At 58.2% G+C, this 23,412-nt stretch overlaps 1 protein-coding gene across 1 annotated transcript in view; it reads right to left on the minus strand.

Annotated features, from left to right (window-relative positions):
* PTPRN2 (protein tyrosine phosphatase receptor type N2) overlaps window positions 1–23,412 on the minus strand; it is a gene marked incomplete at both ends in the record, with an annotated part of 459,743 nt that overhangs the window by 8,397 nt on the left and 427,934 nt on the right. The window contains 5 exons of the mRNA XM_079785821.1: window positions 650–714; window positions 3,763–3,816; window positions 9,291–9,457; window positions 10,884–11,003; window positions 15,850–15,927. Of these exons, the coding sequence (XP_079641947.1) occupies window positions 650–714; window positions 3,763–3,816; window positions 9,291–9,457; window positions 10,884–11,003; window positions 15,850–15,927 (484 nt within the window). The remainder of the gene's footprint in view (window positions 1–649; window positions 715–3,762; window positions 3,817–9,290; window positions 9,458–10,883; window positions 11,004–15,849; window positions 15,928–23,412) is intronic.

Here is a 23,412-nt window from a genome sequence, read left to right on the forward strand (position 1 = left end):
TCTCCGTGTTTCCTTCCCGAGCTGCCTGGGATACGGCTGGGGTCACAGGACGGTGCCCCAGGCACGGCTGGGAAACGCGCTCAGGGAAGGAGACAAGCCCTCCCGCAGGCCCCCGGTTTGCGCTGGTGCGGGCCCGTGAGGGTGAGCGCGGGCCCTAGGGAGACAGCCCGTTTGTCCAGGAGACGCCGTGAGAGACCCGCACATCCTTCCTGGCACGGAAGCAGTGCAGAGCTTTGCGGGCAATAAGGGGTTCAGTGTGACGAGCTCGCCCCCAAAGGTCTCAGGTGACTCTATATGTTCCTTCAAAGGCAGCTCATAACAGGGAAGGTTGGGGCTGAGGGCCGCTCTGAGGCGCTGCAGCTCTAGGGGACCGGGGCCGTCTGTCCGGTCCGGACGCCGACCAGCGTGCTCAGCACATGCTCCCAGCACCCCCGTGCGCCAACCCCGTGTCCCGCCCACGGACCTGGGACAAAGGAGGAGCCCGGGAACCACGGAGCTCGCTGCAGGCAGCTTCACACAACGCGGAAAGGCACAGCACGGCTCTCTTCCCCAGGCCTCTGGGAGTGCAGCACCAGGTTGCCATAGCAACGCATCCCGCTCCAAGCCCTCCCCCCCCCCCCCCCCCCCCCCCCGCGAAGCCGAGCCTCACCTTTGGCCATCTTGTTGAGAACCATGTCGATCAGGATGTAGGTGCCGCTCCTGCCCGCGCCGTCGCTGTTGACAGAAAGAGAGGTGAGAATGCCACTCGACCTGGTCCCCCCCACACCAGCCAAGCCAACGCCAGCCACTTCCTCCTGTGCTTGGTGGGGGGTGGGGAGGTGGGGCTCTGAGGGGAAATGGGGGGAGGAGGAATCACAGGGTGGGAGGGGGAGGACAAAGAGTAGAGGGAGGAGGAGGAGGAGAAAGAAAAGGAGGAGGAGGAAGAAGAGGAGAAAGAGGAGAGGGGAGGAGAAGAAGGAAGAGGAAGAGGAGGGGGAGGAGGAGGGGGGAGAGGAGGAGGAGGAGGAGGAGGAGGGGGGAGGAGGAGGAGGAGGAGGAGGAGGAGGAGGAAGGAACCAGGAAGAGATGTGGATTAGCCAACGTGCCTGCGTAGATTCGTTCCTCTCTTCCTCTATGCCCTCTTTGACTAAAGAGGGGGTAAATTTTGTCTGGAAGAATGAATAAAGGGTCAGGTGATGCATTTGTGTGCAGGGCAACTGCTCTGAGCTCTGACACAGCCCCGCGGCAGATGCCAGTCCTGGCGTCAGGAGGGGGAAGAGGAGGAGGAGAAGAGGAGGAGGAGGAGGGGGAGAAGGAGGAGGAAGGGGGAGAAGGGGAGGAGGAGGGGGAGGAGGGGAGGAGGAGGAAGATGAGGAGGGGGAGGAAGACGAGGAGGGGGAGGAGGAAGAGGAGGGGAGGAGGAGGGGGAGAAGGAGGGGGAGGAGGACACCTGGGCTCCTGGCAGAGGGGGACAGCCCTCGTCCTCCTCACATTTCCGCTCATCCCCTTCTACCCCCAGTGACCATCGGACGGTTTACACCCAGACCAGGCGGGAACATGTTTGGATGGTGCCTCACAAGGGCACACGGAGGAACATGGGATGCCCGGCCCACGCTCTCCGCTCAGGCCACGCGGGACCACTCCTGTCCCAGGCCTGCGCCGAGGGGGTCCTCACTTGAGGAGGCTGTACCTGAGCGGCCTCAAACGCAGGGTTTACATGGATACTGCTGGCAAAACCAAGGTGACTTTAAGGAAAAAATAGGGGTTTCCATGGAAAGACCCAAGGAGCTGCGTGACTAAAGGAGAAACCACGCTTTTGGTCGTGGGTGAGAACAGCCAGGGTCCCAGGAGTCATACAAGGCCCCTGCGTTTGGCTTTGACGTGTCTCCTCGAACAAATGGTTGAAAAGCTGCAGCTGGGACAGAGCCTTCCACCTACACGCCCCACCTAGCTCCCTCCAGGGACCCTCCTGCCGTGGGCTGCTCACTTCTCTTCTCCACGAACTTCACACGAGTGTTCCGAGATCTACCACAACCCTCCAGCCAACCGCTGCCTGGCTCGGGCCACGGGGGTCAGTGGTCCGTCCTGGGCTTTGAGGAAACCGATCGTCTCTGCTCCCTTCCTCTCCTCCCGGACCAACACAGACCCAGACCCAGACCCAGACAGAAAGACACAGAGACACACAGGCTCACACAGACACACACACACACACACACAGACATACACGAACACTCACAGACACACAGACATACACAGACACACAGGCACACACAGACACTCACAGACACACGACACATACAGACACTCACAGACACACACAGACACTCACAGACACACAGACACACAGACACATGCAGACACTCACAGACACACAGACACACACAGACACTCACAGACACACAGACACACACAGACACTCACAGACACACAGACACACACAGACACTCACAGACACACACAGACACTCACAGACACTCACAGACACACAGACACACACAGACACACACAGACACACAGACACACGCAGACACTCACAGACACACACAGACACACACAGACACTCACAGACACTCACAGACACAGACACACACAGACACACAGACACAGACACACACAGACACTCACAGACACACACAGACACACACAGACACACACAGACACTCACAGACACACACAGACACTCACAGACACACAGACACACGCAGACACTCACAGACACACAGACACACACAGACACTCACAGACACACAGACACACACAGACACTCACAGACACACAGACACAGACACACACAGACACTCACAGACACACACAGACACACACAGACACACACAGACACTCACAGACACACACAGACACTCACAGACACAGACACACACAGACACTCACAGACACACAGACACTCACAGATACTCACAGACACACAGACACACACAGACACACACAGACACACACAGACACAGACACACGCAGACACTCACAGACACTCGCAGACACACAGCCACACAGCCACACACAGACACACACAGACACTCACAGACACACACAGACACATACAGACACTCACAGACACACACAGACACACAGTCACTCAGACACACACAGACACACAGTTATACAGACACACAGACAGACACATAGACAGAGACACAGGCATGCACAGAAATAGACACATGCATCACACATCATGCACGCACACACACACATGCACACACAGTTCCTGACAGGCGTGTTGTTTGATGCTGAGACGTGTCTCCAGGCGGAAAGGCCCCTCCAAGGGCACTGTCAGGAAGTGGTGTGGCTCCCGCCGAGGAGGTGGCCGCAGCCTCCCAGCTCTCGCCGTGGGCATGGCCTGCAGGAGGGCCCGAGCCCAGAATTTCCCCCAAAGGCGGGCTCACGCTGGGAGCTGCAGTGGCCCCTCCTGTGCCATCACAGGTCCTGTCCTGCTCACAACTGCCCGCGCTCCTCACGTCTGCACCGGGTTCCAGCTCGGCCAAGACGTGTGACAGATCGGAACGCTGCCCCACGCTGTGCGGTGGCTCCCCGGGGGTTAAGAAAACCCGGGTGGCGGCAGACTAGTGCCCAGCACAGCGGCTCGCCGGTGTGGCGCACACGGTATTGGAGCCCACGGCACGGGGCACGGAGCTGCGGGCGGTGCGTCTCTCTGGTCTCGTGACCTGCCCCGTGGACGTGCCTATGGAGCCGCCAGAAAGCTCGGCCCTGTCTTTGCAGGTGGCTGGGGAGGAGCAGACACTGGTAACCCACGCGACAGGTTGTACTTGCCTGCAATGAACAATTATTGGACAAGAGCGGCCTTTGTAGCACTTGTTTACTTTTCTGAAATAAAAAGAGACAGGAATTACAGTTACGCATGGCGACGTCTCCGCCGTGTTAGCCAACCACCACTAAACCAAAGCAAACACCCGCAGCTTGGACATCCATCTGCGGCAGCCTGTTTTGATAAAGAAATCGAAATTACACACACATTTTCAAAGGTTTCTTTTTCTTTTCAATATTCAGTTATAAACAGAGCTTTAGAAATAGTCCTTGCACGTTCCCATGTTCCTTTTCCCTTTACACGCATGCACTCAAGGCCTCAGGTCGAGGGGCAGCAGCGCCCTCCCCGGGCCCCTTCCTCCTGTTCCTACAGTTAATCTCACCTTTTAAAAACTGGGATGCGTGTCCAGACTCCTGCCTGAATGTTTGAGTTCTGCAATGTCTGCTCAAAATCCCTTACAATCTAGACATCGTACAGGAGAGGATCACTATTATTTTGTCTTCCGACAGCGCCTTACAGGGACCCTGGGGAAATGCGGCTCTGAAAGGGCATCTAATGATGGAGAAACCTCAACTGCAGTCAAGACAAGTCTTCCCATTTCCATAAATTTGGGGATGTTTGGAAACAACTTCATTGTGCAGATTTTAAGTCAGAATTTATGAAAATCAGCAATAAACATAGATTAAGATTTTATAACTACATCAAAACAGAGGATCATCTGAAATTCACTGAACAAACTCCAAAATTGTTTAAGCCCGTGAGACAAGCCAGCCTGTTAAGAAAGGGCATGAAGCTGCTCAGTGATGGCTCTGAATGAAGAAAAAGAGGCGGGTCTGGGTGCTGGAAGGAACGGTGAGGGTGTATGTGGAAGTTGTACCGCAGGGGACGTGAGGCAAAGGTGGAAAAGAATAGCAGGCCAGTCTCGTCCCTCATCCCAAAACTGGAGAGTGTCACGCTTCTTTGCTTGCTGGCTCAGTGCAGAAATAGTGGCTTAGTTGACTGGGCGTCGTCCCTGCACCAGAAGGTTGCCAGTTCGATTACCGGTCAGAGCACATGCCCGGGTTGTGGGTTTGATCCCAACTAGGGGACATACAGGAGGCAGCCAATCGATGGTTCTCTTTCACATCACATTGATCTCTCTCTCTCCCCCTCTCCCTTCCTCTCTCTCTAAAAATCAATAAAAGTTTCAATCAACTGGCTGCTCTGGTGCAAACCCAACAAGCTGAGAGGACGGCGGGGGGACGGCGGGTGAGCCAGTTCACGACATAACTTGGTTGGCCTTGTGCAGCCTGCGCATCGTGCTGTTTTCCTGCCTCCTCTACGGAGTGAACAGACGGGTCACTTCTCAGGGAGGCTGACAGCCCCTGAACGCACAGAGGCGCCCTGCGCAGGCCACGCTCCCACCGCTCTGGGCAGTGTGGGACTTGGCTGCCGCCTCTGAACACGCTGTTTGAAGCTGCAGCCCCCCAAAGGTGGCCTAGCACTGAGGAGCCTCAGGAGCGCAGGTCAACAAGACGCCCAGTGTCCCCAGGGCCACATCTCCATTTCTGCTGGAACCTGCCTTGCGTTGGGTGTACATTGCAACGTTACCTCGGGGGGTGGGAAAGTCAAGGTGAATGCATTAAAATCAGCAGCACCGGGAGCCAGACGCCTTAGGTTCTTGGCCCTTTGAGAGTAAAGAGGTTGGAAAGGAGACCCATTCATTCTCCTGAGCCTCCTGTTCTTCACTCCAGAGGCAAAGGCAACGTGAGCTCACCGCCAGCAAACCGATGCCAGACCTTGTACCCCAAGTGTGAGCACGTGTGTTTGTGCCTGTATACAAGCACGTGTGTCCATCCATGTGTGTGCATGTTTGCAAATGGGCGTGCACACATGTTGCACACACATGTCTGTACCTACACACACACGTCTATGCACCGCACACGTGCATGTGTGTGCACACGTATTCATTCATGTGTGCATGTTTGTCCACCATGCTCATGTGTATTTGTGCATGTGTTGTATTTGTACATGTGTCTGCATGCACTGTGCCTGTGTGCGTGTGCAGAATCAAGCAAGCTCAATGGTCGGGCACAGTTGGGGCGGCACTATTTCTACAGGTCTTTAATTTTCAAACAGAAGGTTTTACTGGAAATTTCTCTGTCTCTGGCTGTTTCCTTTTCCCTGCTCAGCTGCTGGCTCAGCTGTGCACCTCCTCCTTCCGCTCCAGAGCCCAGGCTCATTTGTAAGGACTACAACTCAACTTTCCCATGTCCACACACGGGTCAGTCACAGGCTTTGGTCATTTTTTTCTGATGGGCCCAAGCACAAAACATGGGCCCTGAAAAAAGAAATAAACATAACCAGATGTCCTTCCTTCAACTGTGGGTTTCAGAAAACGTGGGTGTGGGGTGTCGCTGGCACAGCGCCCCTTTATGGCTGGTCAGCACATTGGCAAAAAGCAGCCAGAAAACCTCCCTGGCCACCAGGGCTCAACGTGCGGCTCTGTGCCGCATTCCCGTCTTCGCTTTGGAGATACCTGAGGTATTTCCTCCAACACGCGCTGGCTGCACGCTCAGCAGCACGTAGGAAGGTTTCGTTGTAATTTTAACATCCCTCCAGCCCGCCCGTGCTAACCCTATCGACAAAGGGCCAGGACACGCCAGTGCAAGTACAAGGTGCTGCTATGGCGTGGAATTTTATTGACAAAGAATCAGGTGCTTGGTTTACTATGAAGTAAAACACCACAACAGCAGAGCAACAACATCGCGCAGTCAACAGAAGCGTTCATCTGGTCGACCCAAGACAAAAGCAGATTATCCGCCAAGAGGAGCCCCGAGAGGCCGCCCCCTTTCACGCCATCAGAACTAAGCGTCAGTGAGCGAGGCCGCACACTGAGACACAGGAGGGCTTCTCGGAGGAAGGGTCAGCGATACAAACCAGCCCTCGGTCCCTGAGCGGCAAGGAACAGCAAGCAAGGTCAGAGGTCGTTAGAGGCTCAGAAAGGGGTCCCCACACTGTCCCCTGCAGTAAAGTCACAGTTTCCAATGATCACTTTTGTGACTATGCAACTGGGCTCATATTACTAGCTGCAACGTCACAAAAATGACACCGGCCACCGCTAATTAGCTGGCAAAGTAAGGGTTTGTCCCGTTTACAGCGAGCAGCGTGAGGGAGCGCACGCGCCGAGGAGTGAGCGGGTCGGAGAGAAGGGAGCGGTGTCAGAGCAAAGCCCTCGCCTGTGACGCCACTGACCTCGGAGCTGAGCAGCTTCCCTTTGGGGTGCAATGTGCCCCTCTGGGCTCCAGGGTTACTTAGTGACACCTCGCCGGCCGGCCTGCTGGCGCACTGCGTGAGCTGCCTGCCGTGCCCGGGAAGGGGCACCTTGCTGTGTGGGGGTGGCCAGAGTCTCCAGCCGCCTCCCCGAGCCTGGGATGTGGGTGCTGTTCACTAATCTGCACAGTCACCCAGCCACCATCGCGTGCGGCCGACGCCCCCGGGTGCGCTTGGTCACACCGATCGTCCGGTGCCTACGGCCCCGACCTCAGCGGCCTGCGGTGCGGACAGCGAGGCCAGCCGGGCAGCTTTCCATTCTAACGGGGCTTCACAACTGTGTATGGGCGTGTGCTCCCTTCCATGCGACAAACTCCCGCTCGAGCCTGAGCACCCAGGACCAGAGAGAGGGAATTTGGAGAATCCAATCTTTCAGTCTTTCTTCCTGACAGAAAAGTGCAGACGGCGGGCTGTGTGGTTAAGTCCATATGTGGACACGGGTACAGAAATAGGCCCATATGCACATATGAACACACACGACGGGCACACAGGCGGTGAGGGTGGACTCCCCTCTCTGCAGCCGCACCCACCTGCCAGGATTGCCCACTGTCTGAAGACCCCCAGGTAGGATTTTGGATAGCCTGTCTTTAGACATAAATCCACGTGAAGAAGATGCATGTGATGGCTGGGGACGAAGGCTGCGTGGCCACCGCGTCAGAGTTTGGGGCTCGCAGTGTCCCGCCCCCTCAGGAGGGGACGGGGCGGCGGTCGCTGGGTGCACCTGAGGCCATGCTTACGAGGAAATGCACATCTCGCCTCCAGCTCCCACATGCTACAGAGTCCAAAGAGCTAGTCACAGGAAGAAATTTATTTTTCCAAAGTGGACTAAAAGGCAAGAGAAATAGTAACATCAGAACCTAAGAATCTGTTAACACACGAATCCAGGAATCTGGTGCAGCCCGAGGCTGGAAGCTGTCCGGGCCTGGGCGATGCCGGCCACACCGTCTTCCTGGTCAGTTATCTGACTTCCTTACCAGGCAGGAGGCCAGGGCTGAGCAGCTGAGGTTCTGTAAACCTTTGGGCTTAGTGACGGGTGGTGCTCAATCATCCTCCCTGAGCTGTTAATCATGTACCAGCGTCACACAGCCAACGCTCACCTATTCTTGTCCTCAGATTTGACGCACAAGGAACCTTTGTCTTAAGTTTTGCTTTTGTTTGCAATGTCGACATCTTCCTGCCGGAGGGAGGGAACCTCACATTCCTCCCAGCGGTTCAATTAAAGCACGTTCAAGCGAGACAGCCACGGGCGACTAGAGCATGCACAGAAGCCTGGATGTTTTAAAACTGTCCGTTTCAAAACTGCACCGAAAACACATACTGTGCAGTCGTGTGCGAACTGTGCCCAGGCATCCCGCCACGGCATCCCGCCACGGCATCCCGCCACGGCATCCCGCCACGGCATCCCGCCACGGTGACCCATTTCAGAATCTGGGCTCACACTTGCTTGTTAAGCCATCAAATCTAACCAGACAAGTGTCCACACTAAGAGGCCGGGTTTTATGCACCGAGAGCCTGTGAGGTGGAGACCCCAGCGCCCTCCACTGCGTGGCGGAGGGGCATGAGGGCGGCCGGAGCAGGCTGACGATACCACAGGGACTGCGGAGGGCCGGCCCCGGGCGTCGGAGGGTCGCTTTGCAAATTATATAGCTGTGTAACCACGACGCCATACGCGCCGTGTGCGTGAAACTAGCAAAAACAATGCTGAGTGTCAGCTGTAATTTAAAAAACCATTGCTTGCCGGCGTGGCTCAGTGGTTGAGCATTGAATGAATCAGGAGGTCATGGTTCAATTCCCAGTCAGGGCACATGCCCGGGTTGCGGGCTTGATCCCCAGTGGGGGGAGTGCAGGAGGCAATCCATCAATGATTCTCTCTCATCATTGGTATTTCTATCTCTCTCTCCCTCTCCCTCTCTGAAACCAATAAAAAGATTAAATAAAATTCTAAAAAAACCCTAAAAAATAGAAAAACCATTTTTTTCTACAATTCTAAGATACCAAGTCCCCCCTCACGAGTCACACCTCTGAGATAAGAAAGCCTCTTGTAATTAATAGAGACTTAACATAACCCCTCCTCTGCCGTCTCTCCTACATAAAATGTGCTTATAATCTGTGCGTATCAAATGGAGGGTCCGCCTCCCAGCGGGCTGCGTGCCGGGCCAGGCAGCCTGCCCTCGGCTCCGGCGCAGGAGCGCGCTACCCTGCGAGCGGCCCTGGGTCCTACCTGCGGAAGTCCAGGAGGGACCGCGTGGAGGACGGCACGCCCTGGTCATACCAGCTCAGGAAGTGGAACTGGGTCACCGTGCGTGTCTCGTTGGTCTGCAGGTTCTTCAGGTAGAAGCTCCTCACGAGGAAGTCCTCACACCAGATGTGCTCGGAGACCAGGTTCACCTGCGGGACAGCGGGGACAGGCCGGGGTCGGTGACACGGAGACACGGAGCCCGCGAGGCCCACAGACGGGGCTGCTGCCCAACGGCCCCGCCCTGTCTCAATTTCATCCTGGTTGGCACAAAAGGTAACTGGGGTGTTGGTGTTTGATGCCCGGGAGGGCATAATGCTCAAATCACTAGAAAAATGTGATCCAATCCCAAACCGTTCCAGGCTTTGTCTTTTGTATTTCTAAGTCATACAAGCCTTCTAGAAAAATCACCGTTTGAACAGAAAGGCCGGTGGGTCCGCACGAGCTCGCCTGCGGCAGGTGGCATCGCCAGGCCTGAGGAGCCGAGGCTTCCGGCCCTGGGCCTGCTCGGGCTGACGTCTCGGTGACCAGGAGCCACGAGGGAGAGCCAGGGCTCGTCTCTCTGCTTCCGACGTGGCTCCCCGGGACCGAGCACTCAGGTCAGTGTGAGGCAGGTTTACGGCTCCGCCCAGTCAGAGAAGCACGCTCACCGGCATGTCCCCCTGAATATAAAGGCAGGCAGGGCGGTGGGTCCCTGGTGCGGGGGTCAGGGAGCAACGAGAGCCATGGCAGGTCTGTCTAGCAGCGGACCCCACCGCCTCGCCCGGACCGGCTGCACACAGCACCTGAGGCCACCTCCTCGTCCTCTCTGTCTGCATTTTAGAACATCAACTGTGAGAGCCATGCCATTCACGCCAGGGTCCCAGTCCCAGTCCCAGTCCCAGTCCCAGGGGCCAGTCCCAGTCCCAGTCCCAGTCCCAGGGGCCAGTCCCAGTCCCAGTCCCAGTCCCAGTCCAGTCCCAGTCCCAGGGGCCAGTCCCAGTCTCCGAGTCCCAGTCCCAGTCTCCGAGTTCCAGTCCCAGTCCCAGGGGCCAGTCCCAGTCTCTGAGTCCCAATGCCATTCTCAGTCCCAGTCCCAGGGGCCAGTCCCAGTCCCAGTCTCTGAGTCCCAGTCCCAGTCCCAGGGGCCAGTCCCAGTCCCAGTCCCAGGGGCCAGTCCCAGTCCCAGTCTCTGAGTCCCAGTCCCAGTCCCAGTCCCAGGGGCCAGTCCCAGTCCCAGTCCCAGGGGCCAGTCCCAGTCCCAGTCTCTGAGTCCCAGTCCCAGTCCCAGTCCCAGTCCCAGTCCCAGTCCCAGGGACCAGTCCCAGTCCCAGTCCCAGGGGCCAGTCCCAGTCTCTGAGTCCCAGTCCCAGTCCCAGTCCCAGGGGCCAGTCCCAGTCCCAGTCCCAGGGGCCAGTCCCAGTCTCTGAGTCCCAGTCCCAGTCCCAGTCTCTGAGTCCCAGGGGCTGTGTCCCAGGGCACAGCCTGTCAGAGGCCTGGGTGTCACTGACCACGGGGCCCGAGGGACGCCTGGCCTAGTGGCCGGCCCCTGTGGGGACCTGGCCGCAGGGTGCGGCCTTGGGGGCCGGCGGCCGGTACCTCGTAGACGTGGTAGAGGTTGGAGCCCTCGTCGGGCCAGTAGTGGTAGCACTGCCGGACGCCGTTCTCCGCCAGCGGGGCCAGCATGACGAGGACCACGCAGCCGCTCTCCCACACCATCTGCGGAGGGAAGGCCAGGTTACGGCTCCCAGGGCCCAGCCGCGTCGCCCACACGTGCTCTGCGCTCGCGGCTCTGAGCCCGCGTCAGGTTCTGCAGTTCCGTGAGCCAGTAACGAACCGGCAGCTCTGGGCCTGCAAAGCCTCCTCAGGTCTCGGGCGGCCGTTCGACGCCCAGTTTTGCTCTTTGAAGGAAACTTTCCGCCAGATACACAGACCCCGGCCTGGCCTGCTGAGCGGCGGAGGGACCACGGCCCGCCCTCCCCCAGCCGCTCGGGCGGGCCACACGCTCGTTCTTCAGGGTTGCCCTGATTCTGTGTGACGAGAGAAGCCACGTTTCACCACGGGAATTCCACAGACTGCCCCAAACCCAGCAATGCTGTTCCCATGGAAACGCACTCAAAACGGATTTGATAATTCATAACGGCCCCTTAAAACAACCCGGGACCCAGCAAACACACGAACACACACAGAACATGGCGAAATCGCCCAAGGCGCAAACCCTCCACCCCATCTCAGGGGGCTCTGGGAGCGGCACCCCGCTGCCGGGTCCCCTGGCCCCGGACCGTCTCCGCGTCGGATCCCAGCGAGGCCCCGCCCCCATTCCTGCAGTGGCCACGCTCAGCTCGCACAGACTCAGAGGGAAGCTGAGCAAGAGTTTCTGCCTCTTTTAAACACCCCCATAACGATCCATTTAAGATCTTGTTATTTAAAAAAAATCCACAAATCTCAAATATAAAAGGCTTTCTCTTCATGATATTAACTCCCCCCCCCCAAACTATAATTTAAAAATCAGCCCAGCTGGTGTGGCTCGGTGGTTGAGTGTTGACCTATGAACCAGGAAGTCACGGTTCGATTCCTGGTCAGGGCACGTGCCCAGTTACAGGCTCGATTCCCAGTGTGGGGCGTGCAGGAGGCAGCTGATCATTGATTCTCATCATTGATGTTTCTACCTTTCTCTCCCTCTCCCCTCCTCTCTGAAATCAATAAAAACATACTTACAAGAACATAAATAAAAGTCAGACACTGCATGATGTTCTGCGCTTTTAATACTGGTTTACGTTCCTCCGTGACGGTGATTACCGCTCGCGGGCACTCCGTGTGCCATTTATGTTGGAGTTTACTGGAACCTGCGGATGTGTTTGCGGAGAAGCCCACTCACAAACGTGCGTTACGCTGCGACCACGCACTGCCTCGGTGCAAAGGTGGCCACGCGGTGGGGCCCGCGAGCCGGTCTGACTCCCTGTCGGGGTCGGGCCCTGCGCTGCGCTGATGGGCCTCTGTGAGGCGGAGGCCCCTGAGCCGTTACGGAGACGAGGAGACACAGGTTTGTGAGTGTAATAAACACACAGCGATCAAGGCCGTAGCGGACCGCCCAGCGCTCGGCCGTGCCCCCCTCACTCCGGGCCCGGCTCCCCACAGACCAGCATCAGATGAAATCCAAATGAAACTAATTGAAGCAACAACCCCACAGGCATCGCGGGGCGTGGTTCTTCTTGGGCCGCTGTGTCCGCAGAGGGGAACTACGGACGGGACAGACCGCGGGGCAGGGTGTGTGGTTGGCCGGGGCCACGCAGGCCCCCTTCAGCAGACACGGCGGCGTGGACGTGGTGGGGGCGCAGGTCCGGTGGGAGTGCTGGGAACCGGCTTCTGCTTCTGGCCGGTGCCGGCTCCTATTCTCTCCTGCGCGGCCGGGCTTCTGCGGGGCGCCCTGCGTGAGGGAGGCCCTCGGTGCGCGGAGCTCGGAGAAGCCAGTCCTTCCCGGGGGTGATGCAGCCCGGCGGCCCCGATCGATCGGCAGCCCGCGCCCCACGCTGGAGAGCTGCGCGTGCGGACCAGGGTCGCCGTTCCCACATGTTCTGTTTGGTTCGGGACCAGGACCCGTGCTCAGGGCTCAGTCACTGAGCACCCCTGTGCTCGGAGGCGGCCGTGAGCGCGTCCCGCCCTCGGCTCCCTTGGGGGCCAAGAAGGTGACCTTCCCCCCAGGAAGCAGGGGATTCGTGCGCTGGGTGGAGGCAAAGCCGCCCACAGATGACAAAGGAGCGGGGGTTGGGGGGTGGGGAGGCGAGGACCCGTGCGGGCTGCTCCTGAGCTCCTGCGGCCGGGCCAGCAGAGGCCACGTCCTCACAGGTTTTCAGCTGCTGGAACACCATGGTCACACCCTGCTCCCCGCTCCCCCGCCCACACTGCTCCGGGCCCCACCTGCTCTGGGCTCCTCCCCCACTCCAGCCCTCCCCCCCCATCTGGGCTCCAGCCACCACAGTGGGAGCCAGGACCCGTCTGTGCCCACATTCCCCCGTTAGCCGTCCTGGGGGAGTGTCTACGGGAGGCTCCCACGGGAGGTGGTTGACAGTGGGGAACGTGGGGCCTTCATGGAGGCTTTCTGAGCGCCAGGCATTTGGCAGCCAACCCCACAGCCCTGCTGGGGGGGGGGGGGGGAGGGGGGAAGATGCCCCGTGGCTCAGGCCTCCACGCAGAACACCCAGCTCCTGCCCGGGACTCCCGCCTCACGGCAGCCTCGTCCACGCCGAACCCTCGCCTGCGCCTACTCGTTGCTTCCACGCGAGAGCGCCGCCCGCTCCTTGGAGACCAGGTGCCCGTCCGCGGCCAGCGCCACCCCAAGGCCCGCATGGCGACTTGGTACAGTTGGTGCTCAGCTGAGAACCACACGTTTTTAAAGGGTCGTGGACTCTTTGTACGAAGGGACGACGCGAGAGGGTGCCATCCCGGGCGCCCGGCCAGGGGCCCGGACCTGCTTCCCGGACAGTCACGGGCTTTGGTTTCTCAAGTGCGTGGACGTCCTGCACGGGCCACGGCTGCGGGCGCTGAGGTGATGGCCGTGATCTGCCCCGGCCCCCGCAGCTACCTCCCCCCCCGCACCCCGCCCCCTCCCCCCAACAGCCGCCCCCGCCTCCCCCCCCGCCCCCGCCCCTGCCCCCGCCCCCAGCACCCGCCAGCCCGCCTTCTCTGTGTCCAGCAGGGGTGAGCCAGAGCCCGGCCCTGCGGGCGCGGGGCTGTCTGAGGAGCGGTAAGGGGTCACCTTGTAAGCCTGTGAGCACGTGCCCGCCTCTCCCACAGCTCGCCCAGGGCCCCACGCTCCCTGCGTGGCCTTAGAGACCGAAGACAAAAGGCAACAGAGTCCGAAGCCGAGCTGCGGGGACCCCTCACGGCGCCAGGGGAGCAGGTGGCTCTGACGCAGCGGGGGCTCCAGGGGGCGAGGCTGGGAGTGAAATGCTCCCCAAGAAGTGGCTCTGCATGCGTGGCGGGCCTTCCTCCGTGAGTGGCTGTCCCAGGGCCGCGGGCCGGAGCCCTGTGCCCCGAGGGGCTCCCGCGGCTGGAGCCTCAGGCAGGGCGAGCAGAGGAAGCTCAGCGTCCGGCCGGGGCAGCTTGTCCCAGCGCCAAAGCGGGGTCCCGCCACGGGGCTGCGCTTGGTCCATGGGACACGGGCGCGGGGCTTCCCTTTCCCCGGGAGCGCCAGGCACCGGCAGGCTGGACCTGCCCTCGCACTGGCGGGCACGGTGAGCCCCTAACCCTCGGGCAGTCGCTCCCCTCGCCCGCACAGTAGGGACAGGGGCCTGCGTGTGCGCACACTGAGCGGGCAGGGGCCTCTTCCCAGGAACCCGTGAGGCCGGAGCGCCCCTCCTTCAGGCGGAGAGTCGGGGGGCTGGCGGGTGGCGGGAAGGGAAGAGCACGGAGCACGAGTGAGTGCTGATGGTTAGCCGGTTCGTCTCTTACTCTCGGGCCGAGCCAGAGTGGCCGGGATCCCGTGACCCATCTTCACGGGCCAGCTGCTGCGCGGCTCCGGCACACGACCTCTTTCTCAGCGCTGTCCTCAGCTGCACCTCCCCGAGGGAGGCCTTGGCCAGTTCTGGGACACGCGTGTGCCGACAGAGCAGGAGATTGTGTGGTTGCTGAGCGGTCAATCACAGGCAGGCAGGTGGGTGACGACAGAGGAGACAGCGAGGGACACGGAGGCGGGCACCCTGCCCTCCACTTTGCTCTGAGTGGCTGACGTCAATGTTCATCCTCAACGTCCGAGCCCCGCCTGGTGCTCGGGACCACCCTGAGTGGGAAGCCGCCTGGCTCTGACCAAGTATCACGGCCCGGCTGCCCTCGGGGTAGAGCGTCCTCCAGGGTGCGGGCCTGATCCCCGCTCAGAGCACATACGAGAATCAACCAGTGAGTCCATCAGTAAGTGCGTCAGGAACAACAAATCCGTGTTCCTCTCTCTTTCTAAAATCAATTGAAAAATCCAAAATGCATTATAGAAAATCCACAAAAAGCAACTATCATTTGCGCTCCATTTTATCTTCATAAGATTAAACAATAGATAAGAGACCTTTTAATAAAATAAAATACTGATTAATTTCATTTCAAAAAATGAAATTGTAAAGTGGCTTTTAAAAGTGTCTTTAAAGCATTAAATCTCTTGAAGGGATTTTTTTCAGACTCAGTTTTGAAAACCTGATTGATCATAAACACGTTAAAGGCACCTGGCCGGTGTGAGCAGTGGTTAGAGCGTCTGCCGCAGACTGAAGAGCTGCAGGTTCCGTCCCGGCCCTGGTCCGGGCGCGTGCGGGAGGCAACCAGTCATGTTGTCGTTCTCACATGGATGTTTCCTCTCTCTCTCCCTCCCTCCCTTCCACTCTTCTCTAAAAAAAAAAGGAAAAAATATCATAGGTGAGGATTACAAAAAATATATATCTTAAAGGCCCCCAATAAATTCTGAAATCATGTAACATTTGACAAACCCTGTAAACAAGTTTGATTGGCTTAATTGAACCCAAGGCGTTATTCACAATCAGTAAGAGCTGACTTTCAGAAAAATAACTGAATTAAAGAGAATCACCTGCCAGAAGTCGGCCACGGTGGCGGGCAGCGGTCCTTGGGTGGCAATGTACGCAGGGCTCCTGGGGTCGTGGTCCATCTGTAAGACAGACTCACAGCGATTAGCTCGGAGAGCGGTCACGACGGGGAAGTTACACATCGGCCACAGGGAGTGATGGGGCACACCTGCACCTAATGAACCGGGACACGCCCACGTGCCGGCGCTCCTGACTGCTGTGCAGGGGCAGGAGCAGCCTCCGCAGTGAGGACAGCCCTCGCTGGTTTGGCTGAGTGGAGAGAGCGTTGACTGAAGGGTCCCAGGTTCGATTCTGGTCAAGGGCACACACCTGGGTTGCAGGCTCAATCCCTGGCTCTGATCAGGGAGCGTGTGTGGAGGCAATCAATTGATATGTCTCTCCCACATCCATGTTTCTCTCTCTCTGTCTCTCCCCTCTCTTCCACACTCTAAAGATCAATGGAAAGATATCCTCAGCTGAGGATTAAAAAGAAAAAGAAGTGAGGCCCAGACGCCAATCAATGAACCCACTACACAGGCTGGGCCACAGGGGGAGACGGCCAGCAGGGTGGCCTTTCCACGGATCCCAGAGCGGGTTGGCATGAGCAGGGCGAGCGGCCTGCACGCCCCACAGGCGTGTGCAGAGTCAGGGCCCAGGCCAGGAGCCGGGTGTGAGCCCTGTGGGCGCAGAGGTGAGCCCTGCTCCGCGGAGTGAGGGCACCGCTCATGGCGAAGCGCCTCTGCCCGGGAAGCCTTCAGGAACGGCAGTGCATCTGCCTTCGGAAAGCGTTACCGCCCCCGGGGCACTTGTTTTGTTACCATGAAGGCTCGGCACGGCTGAGCCACGCACGGTCGGCGTCCTGGGAAGGGGGCCGGCCGCAGCAGCTGACCCCCACCAGAGGGGGGACAGAGAGGCCGGGTGGTCTGTCCGAGGCCGCCTGCCAGCCTCAACGGGGAGGCTGTGCGCCATAGGTCTTCATTAGAACACCTGATTGAAAGACGACTGAGCAGGAAAGAAAGCAGCAGGAGGAACAGGCTGGAGGGCGAGGGGATTGAACACATTCTGAGGTTGGCGAAGGGACAGGCTGTCCCTCAACGCCACGCCCTGGCCACCCCGAGGACAGGGCCACGCCCGCCGGTGTCCGCAACCCGTCCCATCGCCGTCCCCCCAGCCCATGGGGTCGCAGGACGCCCCCAGAACCGTGGGGCTCAGCCTATGGACAGCTGCTCGGCCAGACCACACGCCTGGTGCTCGGCTCTGCCCGCGAGGGACTCCGGTGTCACCCAGGATTCAGGATGCTCTGATTTAAAGGTCACAGTTACGCACACAGGACACATGTCCGCCACGCTGAGCTCATCGGCCACCTGGAGTGCTGGTGGGAGAAGAGTGTCTCACTTTCCCATGTCTTGTGGGATACTTTTTATCTGTACAAATGCCAAGTTCACAACCAGAAGCTCGGTGACCGTGGAAGAAGGGAGAGTCTGCTTGGCCCCGGCCTGTGACTGAGACATGAGAGGGGAGGGATGTGGGCAGCACAAGGTCTGATGCCCTTCAATCCTGGGATCCCCGGGCGTTTTCAGAAACGGTGAAGCCATTTGTGCAGAACCCACTGTCCACAGGGTGACGAGTCTGTGAAGACGCCGGTGAACCTGGGCACCAGCACGGAGCGTTCCTATGACCCTCGGTGCGCAGGTGGAACAGCCCTGCGATCTGCCTTAAGCTGAAGAAGGGCAATCTATATAATAAAAGCCTAATATGCTAAGCGTCCGGTCTCCCAGTTGGCCCTTCAACCAATCAAAGCATAATATGCTAATGACTAGAGGCCTGGTGCATGAAAATTCATGCACTGGAGGGGGCGTCCCTCAGCCCGGCCTGCCTCCTCTCACAGTCCGGGAGCCCTCAGGGGCGGGAGGCGACACCGCGATCAGGGGAAAGCGATGCCCCATCACACCTCTGCTGCTGCCATGGGGCTGTGGGGACTGGGTGCCGCCATCTTGTGGCTGTGGGTGCTGCCATCTTTGAGGGCGTGACAGTCAATTAGCATATTCCCTCCTTATTGGCTGTGGGTGCCCCATCTTTGAGGGTGGGTGGGGCAGTCAATTATCATATTCCCTCTTTATTGGCTGTGGGCGCTGCCATCTTTGAGGGTGGGGAAGTCAATTAGCATATTCCCTCCTTATTGGCTGTGGGCACTGCCACCTTTGCGATGGCATGAGGGTCAATTAGCATATTCCCTCTTTATTAGATAGGATATGCTAAGGCCACTCAACTGCTCGCTATGATGTGCACTGACCACCAGGGGGCAGACGCTCTGACTGGTAGGTTAGCTTGCTGCTGGAGTCCAGCCGAACAGGACTGAGTGAGACAGGCTGGACACGCCCTGGAGCCCTCCTGTGGTTTCTCCCCAGCTGGCCAACCTCCCACATCTCTCCCTGGCCCCAATTGTGCACTTGTGGGGTCCTTTGGCCTGGCCTGTGTGCTCTCGCAACCTGGGACCCCTCGGGGGATGTCGGAGAGCCAGTGTCATCCCAACAGTGGAATGACCGGTCACTATGATGCGCACTGACCACCAGGGGGCAGATGCTCAACGTAGGAGCTGTCCCCTGGTGGTCAGTACACTCCCACAGGGGGAGCACTGCTTAGCCAGAAGCTGGGTTCATGGCTGGCAAATGCAGGGGCGGTGGCAGGAGCCTCTCCCACCTCCACGGCAGCGCTAAGGATGTCCGACTGCTGGACATCCCCCGAGGGCTCCTGGACTGCGAGAGGGTGCAGGCCGGGCTGAAGGAAACCACCCCCCCTGAGTGCATGAATTTCGTGCACTGGGCCTCTAATTCTATCTAATAAAGGAGTAATATGCAAATTGACCGTACCTCCGCTACAAAGATGGCGGCCCACATAGCGTCCCACTCACAGGCCGCAGAGGGAGGAAGAGCTGCAGACAGAACGCTGGGCTGCTGGGCCGGGGGCATGCTCAGAGCTGCCGCCCGCGCAGCTTGGAACACGCCCCCGGCCCAGCAGACAGAAAGCAGGCAGTGGGCTGGGGGTGAGCTCTGAGCCGCCGCCACACGACTTGGGACATGCCAAACAGACAGACGCTGGGGGGCTGCTCAGAGCCGGCGCTGCGCAGCTTGGGACACACCCCCAGCCCAGCAGACAGAAGCCCAGCTGACAGAAAGCGGGCGGTGGGCCGGAGGTGAGCTCTGAGCCGCCGCAGTGTGACTTGGGACACGCCAAACGGACAGACGCTGGGCCGGGGGCTGCTCAGAGCCGGCGCTGCGTGGCTTGGGACACACCCCTGGCCCAGTAGACAGAAGTCCAGCTACAGAACCGGGCCACTGGGCTGGGGGCTGCTCAGAGCCAGGGCTGCTTGGCGGCCCACATAGCACCAGGGTGGAATGCTAACGTCCCACTCACAGGCCGCAGAGTGAGGAAGAGCTGCAGACAGAACGCTGGGCTGCTGGGCTGGGGGCATGCTCAGAGCCGCCACCCCCGCAGCTTGGGACACGCCCCTGGCCCAGCAGACAGAAGCCCAGCTGACAGTAAGCGGGCGGTGGGCCGGGGGTGAGCTCTGAGCCGCCGCAGCGCAACTTGGGACACGCCAAGCGGACAGACACTGGGCCGGGGAGCGATGCTGCGCAGCTTGGGACACGCCTCTGGCCCAGCAGACAGAAGTGCAGCTGACAGAAAGCAGGGCCGCTGGGCTGGGGGCATGCCCCTGGCAGCCCCCCGCAGTTTGGCTTGGGGCATGCCCCCAGCCCAGTGGACGGAAGCCCTGCAGACACAAAGAAGGGGGTCCTCTGTGCATGAACTGCAGAAGAAACACCTTTTCTGAAGGCTCATTGGCTAAGCTCCCTGTAAGCTGCCTCTCACAGTGTTCTTGGTAACTTGAGTAATAAGAACCTAAGAAGGTGTTCTAAGGTTTTTCCACCTCACTCCTGGAGGAAAAACGAAGGTCCGCTGCTGGAGGGCTAAGAAATGTCATATCCTGCCCTAGCCAGTTTGGCTCAGTGGATAGAGCCTCGGCCTGCCGACCGCAGGGTCCAGGTTCGATTCTGATCAAGGGCATGTACCTAGGTTGCAGGCTCCTCCCTAGCCAGGGCCCAGGTCAGGGCTCATGCAGGAGGCAACCAATCGAAGTGTCCCTCTCACATTGATGTTTCTCTCTGTCTTTCCCTCTCTCTTCCAAGCTCTGTAAAAATCAATGGAAACATATCCTCAGGTGAGGATTAAAAAGAAAGAAAGAAAAGAAATGTCATATCCTATGAAAGACACATCTTGAAAGTGCCTAAAGAAAGCTGTCATTTTTTCATGGTGTAGGGACTGGAGTCCGTGTTGGTGAAAACACCTTGGCGGCTGTGACAGTGGCAGCAGCAGCGGGGTGATGGGGCTGGTGCCTTCCCCTGATCAGCCCAGTCACCTCCCGCAGGGGAAGGCCAGACTGCGGCTTAGGCCTGCTCCCCATCAGTAGGACATCTCCTGAGGGCTCCCAGTCTGTCAGAGGGGGCAGGCTTGGCTGAAGGACCCCCCCTCCCCACCAGTGCACGAATTTCGTGCACTGGGCCTCTAGTCCTATATAATAAAGAGGTAATATGCAAATTGGCCGTCACTCCAACACACAAGATGGCCACCCCCATGTGGTCAAAGATGGCCGCCCCATGTGGACATAAGATGGCTGCCACAAGATGGCCAACAGGGTAGAGCAGTTGTGGGCGATCAGGCCAGCAGGGGAGGGCAGTTGGGAGGGACCAGACCTGCAAGGGAGGGCAGTTGGGGGCGATCAGGCCTGCAGGGGAGGGCAGTTAGGGGTGAATGGGCTGGCAGAGGAGGGCAGTTGGGGGTGACCAGGCCTACAGGGGAGGACAGTTGGGGGGGCCCCAGGCCTGCAGGGGAGGGCAGTTAGGGGTGACCAGGCCTTCAGGGGAGGGCAGTTAGGGGTGACCAGGCCTGCAGGGGAGGGCAGTTAGGGGCAATCAGGCTGGCAGGGGAGCAGTTAGGCGTCGATCAGGTTGGCAGGGTAGTGGTTAGGGGGTGATCAGGCTGGCAGGCAGAAGCAGTTAGGGACAATCAGGCAGGCGAGTGGGTGGGAGCCAGCAGTCTTGGATTGTGAGAGGGATGTCCGACTGCCCATTTAGCCCACTGGGATCGAGCCTAAACAGGCAGTCGGACATCCCTCGAGGGGTCCCAGATTGGAGAGGGTGCAGGCTGGGCTGAGGGACACCCCCCACCGCTGTGCACAAATTTTGTGCACCGGGACTCTAGTCTAGATATAAAAGCCTAAGTGACTGTTTGGGCCTTTGGACCTATGGACCTTTCAACTGGAAGCTATGATGGGCACTGACCACCAGGGGGCAGATGCTCAACACCCAGGCATGGAACAGACTGATGAATCAGAGGAAAGGGGGGAGGGGGGAGGGCGGGAAGAGATTAACCAAAGATCTTATATGCATACTAGAGGCCCGGTGCACAAAATTCATGCGTGGGTACAGTCCCTAGGCCTGGCCTGCAATCAGGGCCATCTTCTCCAGCTGCCCACAGCCGGCCCTGCCCCTGCCGCCACCCACCCCCAGTTTCCCATTCGCCATAGGGCGATCGGAGCCTGTCAGCCAGGGAAAGGGACCAAGAGGTGGTCAGTGCACCTCATAGTGACTGGTCCAGTGGTTGTTCTAGTCTTTCTGCCATTAGGGTCAATTTGCATATTACCCTTTTATTATATAGGATAGAGGCCTGGTGCATGGGTGGGGGCTGGCTGGCCTGCCCTGAAGGGGGCCCTGGGTTGGGGTGGAGGGTTCCCGCTGGGGGCGGGGCCAGCCTGGGCAAGGGGCTGTGGGTGGTTTGCAGGCCAGCCACGCCCCCATTGGGGTGGGGGTCCCCTCTGGGGGGTGAGGCTGGCCTGGGCGAGGGGCCGCAGGCGGTTTGCTGGCCACCTACTCCTCTGGCTTTATCAGGAAGGATGTCCGAAATGACATCCGGAAAACATCCAGTCTACCCGGTCTAATTAGCATAGACTAGAGGCCTGGTGCACAGATTCATGCACCAGTGGGTCCCTCAGCCTGGCCTGTGGGGATTGGGCTGAATTCGTGCACCAGGCCTCCGACATCCCCTGAGGGTCCCAGAGTGCGAGAGGCACAGGCCAGGCTGAGGGACCCACTGGTGCATGAATCTGTGCACGGGGCCTCTAGTTATGTAATAGGCATGACTGCCTGGTTTTCTCTCTAGAACGCTAATGTGCATTAAAAACTTTGCAATAGCCGAAACCGGTTTGGCTCAGTGGATAGAGCGTCGGTCTGCGGACTCAAGGGTCCCAGGTTCGATTCCGGTCAAGGGCATGTACCTTGGTTGCGGGCACATCCCCAGTAGGGGGTGTGCAAGAGGCAGCTGATCGATGTTTCTAACTCTCTATCCCTCTCTCTTCCTCTCTGTAAAAATTCAATAAAATATATTTGAAAAAAAAAAAAGAGAGAAAGAAATGAACAGTCAAACCTGCTTTAAAAAAAAAATAAAAAACTTTGCAATAATTTCCCCAGTGTCCCCTCAGAAGTGATCTTAAAGAGGAGGCTGGAGGGGGCCATGGGCGGGTGTCGGTGGGGCCGCCTTGGGGACAGCTGGGCCGCCCTCGGAAACTGACATGAGAGTGGACATGACGTCCTCCTTCTGTGCTCTGGCCTCACACCTGTTTTCCTGGTGCCGGAAGCAGCCTCCACAGACGCTCTCTTAAGAACAAGTGGCCATGAAGCCAGAGTTGTCAGGGCCCTCTGGACACCAGCCTCAGTCTGGGGGTGTATGGGGAGCAGGGGAGCTCTGGCTTAGGAGCTGACATTAGTTTCGCAGTTTATTCTTATGAGTGGAGATTTACTTCAGAAAATGCTGACTGTGAACCATAATTATTGCACAAAATGTTTGCTTGTAAACATTTTCTGAGAACCAAAGACTTGGCTCTCTTATTTGGCCAGTTGCTTATGCTATTCAGGGCATCATCCTCTGAGGAATCAATTTGTACTAGTTAATTAGACAAATGCATTCGAATACCAGTTAAATCAGTTAAACACTGAATTAAAACTTTATTTTAATAATTCTTTATTGTTGAAAGTATTACATATGTCCCCTTTTCCCCCATTGAACTCCTCCAGCCCTTCCCTCCCCCCCAAGTCCTCCCAACCCCACTGTCTGTGTCCAAGAGCCATGCATATGTGCATAAAGGTCCTTGGTTGATAACCTCTCACCCACGCACCCTCCCCCGCCTTCCCTCTGGGATTCCACACTCTGTTCCATGCTTCCTTGTCACTGCATCTATTTTGTTCATCAGTTTATTTTGTCACTTAGATTCCACATATGAGTGAGATCATGTGATACTTGTCTTTCTATGACTGACTTATTTCACTTAGCATGATACTCTCCAGGTCCCTCCATGCTGTCTCAAAGAGATTCTTCTTTTTTACTGCTGCATAGTGTTCCCTGGTGTAAATGTACCACAGCTTTTTTATCTGCTTATCTACTGATGGGCACTGGGGCTGTTTCCAGATCTTAGCTATTGTAAATTGTGCTGCTGTGAACATAGGGGTGCATACATT

This window comes from Cnephaeus nilssonii (genome assembly GCF_951640355.1).
Source record: "Cnephaeus nilssonii genome assembly, chromosome: 12".
Lineage (NCBI taxonomy): Eukaryota > Metazoa > Chordata > Mammalia > Chiroptera > Vespertilionidae > Cnephaeus > Cnephaeus nilssonii.